Source organism: Tauraco erythrolophus, chromosome 6, assembly GCF_009769465.1.
Source record: "Tauraco erythrolophus isolate bTauEry1 chromosome 6, bTauEry1.pri, whole genome shotgun sequence".
Taxonomy (NCBI): domain Eukaryota; kingdom Metazoa; phylum Chordata; class Aves; order Musophagiformes; family Musophagidae; genus Tauraco; species Tauraco erythrolophus.
In genome coordinates this window covers 62,182,664-62,192,115 of record NC_141470.1, presented here as the reverse complement: position 1 = coordinate 62,192,115, position 9,452 = coordinate 62,182,664, and the positions used below count along the sequence as shown (strand labels likewise).

General features: G+C 46.4%; 1 protein-coding gene across 2 annotated transcripts; it reads left to right on the top strand.

Moving 5' to 3' along the window:
• The first annotated feature begins 816 nt into the window (after positions 1 to 816).
• CKB (creatine kinase B) lies at positions 817 to 7,695 on the top strand. Of its 2 annotated transcripts, none has more exons than XM_009982974.2 (7): positions 817 to 1,009; positions 2,140 to 2,294; positions 3,186 to 3,318; positions 4,234 to 4,405; positions 5,939 to 6,062; positions 6,752 to 6,941; positions 7,517 to 7,695. In XM_009982974.2, the coding sequence occupies exons 1-7, from the start codon at positions 817 to 819 to the stop codon at positions 7,693 to 7,695; spliced, it is 1,146 nt and encodes a 381-aa protein (XP_009981276.1). The 2 variants fall into 2 exon arrangements, with proteins under 2 accessions (XP_009981276.1, XP_009981277.1); XM_009982975.2 differs by lacking the exon at positions 817 to 1,009 and adding an exon at positions 1,477 to 1,654.
• The last annotated feature ends 1,757 nt before the right edge of the window (positions 7,696 to 9,452 follow it).

Below are 9,452 nucleotides of genomic sequence, written 5' to 3'. Positions count from 1 at the left end.
GCAGCGCGGGGCAGGGGCGCCCAGCGTGCAGCCCGGGCGGGGGACGTGGCGCGGAGCTCCAGCGGGGCGCGGCGCAGGTGCTTACCGGGCTTGCCCCCAGCTGGAGCGGGCCCCGCTCTAAAACCAGATTAACCCGGTATTTAGCAGGGTAGTTACATATGCTCGCCCCAGCCAGGTCCCCCGAGGGAGCTGTCTGCTGTATAATGCCTTGTTGGGTGCTTCCCACCCCTCCGCTCCCAGGTCGGGGAGCAGCCGAGGCTCCGCGGGCGGGGAGGGCGCCGGGCGCTGTCGCTTCTTGGGCCGGGGCGCGGCGGGTCCCCCCCCGCCCGTCAGCTACAGGAGGAGGCGCGACCGCCCGCCGAGGGCATCGCGGGGCAGCTCCGCTCACCTGCCGCCCGGCCTGGGGTGCCGGGGGGGGGGCCGAGGCCTCCAGCCCCGCGGCGGCCCGGCCCCTCCCCCCGCCCCAGAGCCGCCGGCGGGGTCTGCCCGGAGCTGCCACAGCTGCTCCGTGCGACCTTGGGCGTGTCCCTTCACCCGGGCGGTTTCCCCGGGGGAGGGGGAGAGCCCCTGCCCTTGCCACTGGGATGTTTAAGGACGGGGCAAGGCTGGTGGAGGTGAAGGACTTTTTTCTTTCCTCCTTCCTGGCTCTGGTAGATGATGTTGTAGCAACAAAGATGTGAAAGGCACGGGTGGAACAACAGCCAAGGTGACCTTGCCTGGGTGCCTGGCATTCCCCCTGGGTGATTCGGAGGCCTGCCAAGCCCCCAGTGATAGGCTTCCCCTCTTTCTCCCCTAGTGACTGCGGTAGGGTCAGACATGCCCTTCTCAAACAGCCACAACCTCCTGAAGATGAAGTACTCTGCTGATGACGAGTTCCCTGACCTGAGTGTTCACAACAATCACATGGCCAAGGTGCTGACCCTGGACCTGTACAAGAAGTTGAGGGATAAACAGACTCCCAGTGGATTTTCGCTGGATGATGTCATCCAGACTGGGGTTGACAACCCAGGTAACGGCTGGGGGACCGTTAGATCTGCGTAACGATCTGTTCTCCCTCCTTAATGGAAGTGCTTCTTGACAACGGCACCCAAGGCTCTTGAGCTGCTGAGAGGCAAATCTTACAAAGCACTGAAAGATGGCTCTAAACACATAGCTGTGTTAAAAAAGGCCTTATTCCATCAAGCCATGTTCCTTGCTGTGATCTGACAGATCAATTCCCAGACACTTCAATTATGTAACTGCTCTGCTAAATACTTTCAATCCGAACAAAAAAAAACCACACCACCCAAACCAAATGCATTCTAATTATAACACAACCTGGGGGAGGGGAGACATGTGGGCTTATCTGGCTGTTCTGGTCTATTCCTATTCCAAACTGGTTATGTGATGTTCCCTAGCACTTCTATGAAAAAAGGGGGAGCGGATATGTTTGCATGTTAATATTACAGTATTTATTTTTACTCTAGCAATATCAAAATGGCCCAACTAAATAATCAGAGACTGCCTCCTGATGAGGAGTACCCGGACCTGAGCACCCACAACAACCACATGGCCAAAGTTCTAACCCTGGATTTGTACAAGAAACTGAGAGACAGAGTCACACCCAGTGGCTTCACCCTGGATGATGTCATTCAGACTGGGGTTGATAATCCTGGTAAAATGCGTTGAGAATATTCTGTGTGAGCCAGCTGAAGTAACTGCTGCTTTTGAGTTTGGTGACTTAAAACTAATCTTGTGGAGGTGGTATTTATAAGCAGACTACAGAAATGCAGCTCTCCCTGTAGCAGAAGGAACAAAAAGCAAAGTATGCTTGCTTACAGCAAAGTATGATTGTTGAGATGTAAAGTTCTTTCCAGTGGTCCAGATTAGCTAGTGAAATTGGATGTGCTGTGCAAATTTGTCCTAAACCAAACTTGACAAATGAGCGTGGTTTAATGGCAGCAGTAACAGGTTTCCACAGCACTGCATTTGACTAACTGGATGAAGTGTAAAACATAGGGTCTCTCCGAATGTTTTTGTGTAAGAATGCATTTCTAAGTGACTAGACCTACCACGAAAGAACTTGCCTGGTTAGTGCTGTGCTGGAGTACAGCCAAACATCACCCAAACTTAGCTCTTCTGACTTTATTACCACTCCAGGCCATCCCTTCATAATGACAGTAGGATGCGTAGCTGGTGATGAAGAATCCTATGATGTGTTTAAGGAACTCTTTGATCCAGTTATCGAAGACAGGCATGGTGGCTACAAACCAACTGATGAGCACAAGACTGACCTGAATGCTGATAACCTGCAGGTATAAACTTTTGATCAGTTACTGGTGCTGACTGGGTAAAGTTTTTGGCAGCTGCCTAAACTGATTGCTCAGGCTCTGCCCCCTCGCTTTCACCCGGCACAGATCCCCAGGCTGTGTCCGTTGCAATTAGACTTGCGAGCTTGCTGCTGTAGGATGTCAGTGGCTGGGTAGAACTAGGCTGCCGACATGCAGCAGAAGCTTGTTTCATGTGCTGCTGCGACGTAGGTCATACTAAGCAAGTTCAATATGTATTTCCATGGACTGTGGGCTGCAGCAGTCAAGCTAGACAACATTGCCCTAGGAGTCAAGGACTGCTGTAAAACTTAACACTTTCTACTGCCTGATCTTGGATCTTAAATATCACCTGGTGGTCTCATACTCTAGAATAGACATAGTTATGGCTAGGAGTAAGGATTTCAAATGTTGCTGTAGACTCTAGGAGTTCCTAATGCCCTGTCAATTGGCTACCCATAAGTTATCGTGAAAATAAAAGACTTTGAATGACAGTAGTGAATAATTCTCATTTACAAGAGTGAACACCTACCGAAACAACAAGGGTTTGTTTCATGTTGATACCCTTTCAGATCTGCAATCTAGAAGTAACAGAACCCTGGACCATAGTCTGAAATGGATGTAAAACTGATGGTCTGGTCGTATCCTTATTTCTAGCATTGCGTAGTAGCTCTGGCCTTTGCCTCAAAACATGGGTTGTGTTACACAGATACTTGAGCTAATGCTGAAGAAGATAGTCCAGAAGTAAGACAGTGGCTTACAAGCCAGGTGGTCAATACCTCAAGTATAAGGTACATGCTTAAATTCATGGGAGCTACATGTATTCAGGGTAGGTATCCTGCCACCAGGGTTGTACTCATTGGTTTCCTGATCTTGTAGGGAGGTGATGACCTGGATCCCAATTACGTGCTAAGTTCCCGTGTCAGAACTGGTAGAAGCATCCGTGGATTCTGTCTTCCTCCACACTGTAGTCGAGGAGAGAGGCGGGCTATTGAAAAGCTCTCTGTTGAAGGTAAAGTGAGAAGTGGGTGCATTGGGGAAACTACTCTTCTGTCCTTTGTGCAAGAGGTGTTCTTTGGAGTTTGAAAATGGAGGTAGTTGGCAAAAGCCACCTCCCTCAGGACTTAGTCTAAACATGGAGCCTTCCCTGAAAAAGGCTCATTATGTTCCAGCTGCCTCAGCACTGCAGTTTGTAGCTGAGAGCAAGAGCACATGTCAGAGGGAAGTTTGACTGCATTAAGTTGACCTTTGCTGAGCTTGAAAGCTGCTTTTTTTGCATGTGAGGAAAGAGGTTGGTTCATCATGGCTCAAACCTGAAATGTAACAGGTATGGAGCAATTTCAGGGCTTGAGTCATGGTTGCAGTATTTTGTGGTTGCTTTTAATTGACTTTCATTAATGTTCAGCTTGCTTAGAGGTGTTGTCTTGCTCCAAATGTGCAGTTGACTAGAGTAAGCTCTAGTTTTCAGTGGAACTCAGCTGCAGGTTTTTCCAATCGCCTCCCAACTCCATTAAGTGAGAGGAAAGGATACACTCAAGGTTCAACTCTGGAGACTGAAAGTGCAGTTGTTCCAAAGCCTCTCAAGGGCAGGGTAACAGTCCTTGACTGGAATAATACTGTTTGTTGTATTCATGACCTTGATCCGCCTTGGAAGAAAGCACTCCACTTCTACAGTTAAGCAGGAGTAATGATTCTATACTGCATGTAAGGAAACAAAGGCTACTTGTATAAGCCTGGAAGGTGCAGACGAATCATCTGGTGCTGCCTTAAGTTCTGTAATGCTGCAAAGGCATTGCCATTGCAGATGAAAGCGAGGGAGGAACCAAACCCAGAAGATCAGACATTGCCATACTTTGTGTGTGGTCTCTAAAGTGCTGGGAATGTCTAGCACCTTCGGTCTCTTCCTAAGAGTGACTCTCTCTTTCAGCTCTGGGTAGTCTGGAAGGTGATCTCAAGGGGAAGTACTATGCTCTGAGGAACATGACTGATGCAGAGCAGCAGCAGCTCATTGATGACCACTTCTTGTTTGACAAGCCAGTTTCTCCTCTTCTGTTGGCATCTGGGATGGCACGAGATTGGCCTGATGCCAGGGGTATCTGGTGAGTATGCCTGGAAGGGAGTCGTACAAAGTCCCTGCAAAAAAAAATTGTGCGGTTTTGGTTGTGGCTCATTCTGTTTGGCAAAATGGCAGCTTCTGAACTCATATTACTGAATCTGATGAGAAACTGTGTGGTGTCCTCTGGGGAAGTTGCATCTAAACCAGCAGAATTTGGACGAGTGTTACTATGCACCACATGGGGCGGGTAGGAACAAGCCAGCTTCACTAGCTTGTAGCCAGAGCCTACCCATCCAGCACAGATTAGTGAAGCACCAGACAATAATTGAATCAGCTTATAAAGTAGATCACTTCTAAAGGACTAGATGTGCTACTCCATACAGCTCGTGTCCTGGGAGCTTAGAGTAACTTGTGGTAACAAACCATGGCATTGGCTTAGCTCAGACTCGATACTGGATGCAGAGTTGTTCCCTTGTCTCACCGCTTCTGCTTGCGGAAACTCACTGATGCTGGACTAGTATGGCTTTACCTGTACTAGTGATAAGATTTACACCCCTTTGGCCCCAGAGACTTGGTGACATGAGTTGACTGATGCAGAGGTGTGGAATGGAAGGATTCTGCTTGTCAGATGTAGGTCACCTACATAAAACTCTGCATATCAGGAGCTTCTGCAGCATAATTAACTTGCTCCCTTGTAAGCCAAGGGCTAGGTTTTTATCAACTGGAATACTCCAGTCTTATTACTGTAGCTGCTTCAGTACAACCTAGAGGAAGCATGCTTCGTTTCTGTAGGTCACCTTTAAGATTGCATCATCTACCTGCAGATTGCCAGCACTAGATAGCGCTGTCATCTGAGCATGACTAATGTACAAGCTTGAAGTGTAAAGTCTCAGTGTTGTCTGCATAAATAACTTTCCTCAGGTACTAGTTAATTTTTGATCCTAATCAAGATCAGAAATTATCAGCATGATAAATATTGATGATAGTACTTGCTGCCAGCTGCAAGTTAGGACAAGAAGGGCCCATTGGTGTTCAGAGGTTTTTATAGCATCTCTGAAAAGCCCCAATCTAAAATTAATAGTGAAAACTCAACTTAGTTCTCCAATAAGGTACAAAGTGCAGTTTAACAGAATCTGATAAAAGGCTTTGTTATACATGGTCAGCATGGTGTCGTTATGAATATCACTGTACAGGGCTGCCTTGAAATCTGTGCTGATCATCCTTGTGCAAACTCTGCTGAGCAGATGAAATCTCTTAAATTTGTGAACTCGGGCCACAAGTGATGGAGAGGGATGACTGGATTTTAGGGTTTGATACAGTAAGACTGGCTAGTGTCATGTTACTACTCATTCTGACTTGTTTAGATACGGGCCAATCAAACTAGCTCTTGAAAAAAGCAGGGTAAAAACTCCTAGCTTAGCTCTGTTAGGTCCTGCATGGACAAAAGGAGTAAGATTAATTTCTTTGAAGAGCAACTAAGTGAGCCTCTCAAAAGCTACAAGGATAAGTAATTTGGTGCTATTAGAATTATCTTAATGTCGGGTGGGACATACAAGTTGTTTGCCTTGTCTCCTAGGCACAATGATAACAAGACCTTCCTTGTTTGGATCAATGAGGAGGATCACCTTAGAGTTATTTCCATGCAGAAAGGTGGCAACATGAAGGAAGTATTTACTCGCTTCTGTACTGGGCTAACACAGGTAAATCAATATTGCCTGAGCTGTATATTTAAATGGTACATGTTAGAGCTGAGAATGCAAACTCTTCCAAGCTCTCTCCCAAGTTGTGCATGGTGGTGCTTCATAGCTTGGGTCTCTGGGAACACCCTGATGATGTCCAGAGCTGTGAGGGCTCTGAAACACCTATGTAGGCAAAGCATTGTGGCTATGAAATCTAGAATAATTTCTCTAATGTGGCATCCTTATCCAAGTGTCTGAACTGTACTTGAGGATTTCTACATGATTCTGTAAATCAAGCATTGAGAGACTGAGTGAGAGGAGAAATTACTTGAATGTGGATGGCCAAAGCTGGAATGAAGGTTATAGGCTGAATGCTTTTCTCTGCTTCTGGTCTGGATATGAACTTGAGCCTTACCTGCTCCTTCCCTTATCTAAACAGATGTGCCAGTTTGATGTGTACTAAATCAAGCTTCCAGTTTCGTAATGTAGCTTAAACTTGTCTCACTGCTGGGAGCAAGATTAAAGCCTTAAAAGCCCCTTGCTGGTGACCCTTTTTTCCAAATGGAGGGGGCTTATGTGACTGACTTAAATAGCTGTTCAAACTGTTGTGGCCGTTGCTATGTAACTGAAGCTGTAAATGAGCACTAATGGATGACCGACATCTTCCAGGCAGAGAACAATCTCTAAACATCCATTCTCTCTATTTATAGATAGAGACTCTCTTCAAGTCCAAAAACTATGAGTTCATGTGGAATCCACACTTGGGCTACATCCTGACCTGCCCATCCAACCTTGGAACAGGGCTCCGTGCTGGTGTGCACATCAAGCTACCAAACCTTGGGAAACATGAGAAGTTTGGAGAAGTCCTCAAGAGGCTTCGGCTGCAGAAACGAGGCACAGGTGAGAGGTGTTGATACAGTGATGTCAGACTGCTCTAAGATGCCAGCAAAAGTCTGGCTACAGCTAGAGCCATGTCTTAATTCACACTGGCAGTGCCTGTCAGACCATCCGGAAGAGACCCTTGTCAGCACATGGAAAGAACCAAGCCTTAAAGTCATGGCTTGAGGGGGTGGGGATGCCAGTGCTCTGCTTATACCTTACTGTATCTGGCTATCTTGTTATGTCCTATGTGGTATTCTAAGCACCAGATAAGGTGGACCTGATGGCAGCTGTTGCTGTTTTAAGAAGGGATGGGAATCCTGATTTAACCTCTGGCTAGGAAATAGCTACAGTGGGTATTCTGACCACAAATTAGATTGCTCCTGGGTTACAAGAATAAAGAGCTGACTTAATGGCATGCTCGGCTTATGTTGGCTGTCACATGCAGCTTTATCTCCCTGCATGTAGGAGGAGGTGGCAGTGGTGACTTGCAGAGAGTTGTCTTGCTGTGTTCCCACCCCAAGCTAGTTAGGGAAGAAAGGTAGACTTGTCTTCTCTAGCAGTGGTCTGTGTACTAACTAAATCTCCTGTTCCAGGTGGTGTGGACACAGCTGCTGTTGGAGGAGTGTTTGATGTCTCCAATGCTGATCGTCTTGGCTTCTCTGAGGTGGAGCTGGTGCAGATGGTGGTGGATGGTGTGAAGCTGCTCATTGAAATGGAAAAACGCCTTGAAAAAGGCCAGTCCATTGATGACCTCATACCAGCTCAGAAATAAAGCACTTTGTTCTCATGCTTCCTAACTTATTGGATGAATAATAAAATGTCACTCCAATTCAAACCCCTGGGGTCAGAGCCCACTTAGTTACACTGTAGAGAAGTCTTCCATCCATCTGTGTTAGAGTTTATTTTTTGATGGTTGAGATGTTGTTGAAAACAAAATAAACTGTTGTTTTGGCTTGACATGTCTTAGATGTGTTAACTGAATGTCTTTGGAGATTTAAGTGACTTGGTTTTCCTAGTTATGCTAGAGGGGCTGGCTTTGTTGGCTAGCACATCTTCCTGGTGGTGCTGCTGCAGTCTGCTTGAAGTGTGGTTAAAGCAGTATCAGAAGTGAATCTTTAACTTGGTTGTAATTGCTGTAAACTTGAGAACTACTGTTAAACATGAGTCACTGCAAACATGCCCTACCTCCAAGGCTTTGACTTGTGCATCTGCTCATGGCAACTGTAAACTGTCATTATCCTGAGTACAGCAAGCCAGTCTGACTCCTGTAAGGGAGGAGGGACAGATCTGGGTACAAAGGGCTACTTTTCTCAGACAGGTCCTCCTGGGGCTGCAGGGCAATGCTCTGAGGTCAGACTTCAGCCTATAATAATACCTCTGCTAAGCTAGTTCGTGGGGAGAAGATCACATCCTTAAGAGATGTGTAGAGGGTTGGTGTAAACAACTAATTGCTCTTTTGGGGGTAAAGAGTGAGGTGAAACTTAGAAACTAAACCCATGCTTGTCTAGTGGTTTCAGCTCAGCCAGGGAGTAGATGGGGGCTGTAAGCTATGAGTTACAGGAAAAGATCAGATAATTGTAGATTTCTTCAGCTGACTCTTGATGGCCCGTGCATCAATTGTCCTGTCAACCCAAAACCAAGCTGTATAGTCAATTAAAACATGCTAAATAGTTCAGGTCTGGCTTGCACGCTCAGGCTGTTCTCTGGGTGTGAACTTACAGTGTTGGTCTGTTCTCCAGAATGGCTGTAGTCCATGTATGTGTGTGCTTACTGTGCAGAAGCATCACATTATTAACCTACAAGAGCAATGTTTTCCAGAAGTATTATTGCTAGCTAGGAGCATTGGACCCTTAGTAACAACAGCTTTTGCAGCTCGTGCAACCTGGGAAACAGATAGCACCTGCTCAACAGCTCTAGCCGCTGCTAAAACCTGGCTCTTACAGAGGGAGCGTGATGAAAGGTTGATGCATAGCTTCACAGCGTGCAGCTTTATATAGGCTTGTGGAGATAACTGATGATTTCTTTTGTAGAGATGGTGTTATTTTGAAGGCTGTGATTGCAGGCTGTCACTTAGCTGAAGTGATGACTCCAGTTGGGGTAAGCTAATTAAATCTTGGTGAGGGAAAGGCTGAGTGAACATCTCAGATGAGATTTTTTTTTTTTTTAATATAGCTTTCTACGTGATTCAAATTTAACTGAGTGGGGGAGAGGAGATCACATGTAAGAGTTCTGTTCTGGATGATGTTCCTGTATTTGAGTTAATCAGCACAGGGATTTTTCTGTACAAGGTTTGAGAAAGCAGGGAAGGGAAAATGGTGCAAGAGACAACTGGTTGGTTCTGTATATTCTTTAAACGCCTCTTGCTGTGCTCTGTGTCACCGTCACGCTTGGCAAATTGCTGGTGCTGCATCTTGTAATCAGTGTTCATTTAGTGGTGCCTGTCCTCCAGCACGGCATTGTTACTGTGCTCACAGCAATTATCTAATGGAAGGAGGTGCACTGAAAACTTGTCTATTTTTTTCTAGCTCT

Bases quoted from the DNA above. Each gene is read 5' to 3' on its own strand.
- CKB (XM_009982974.2), top strand. From the start codon at position 817: ATGCCCTTCTCAAACAGCCACAACCTCCTGAAGATGAAGTACTCTGCT. The intron at 6,063-6,751 runs GTAAATCAATAT...CTCTATTTATAG, and splicing joins TCTGTACTGGGCTAACACAG to ATAGAGACTCTCTTCAAGTC. The intron at 6,942-7,516 runs GTGAGAGGTGTT...CTCCTGTTCCAG, and splicing joins GCTGCAGAAACGAGGCACAG to GTGGTGTGGACACAGCTGCT.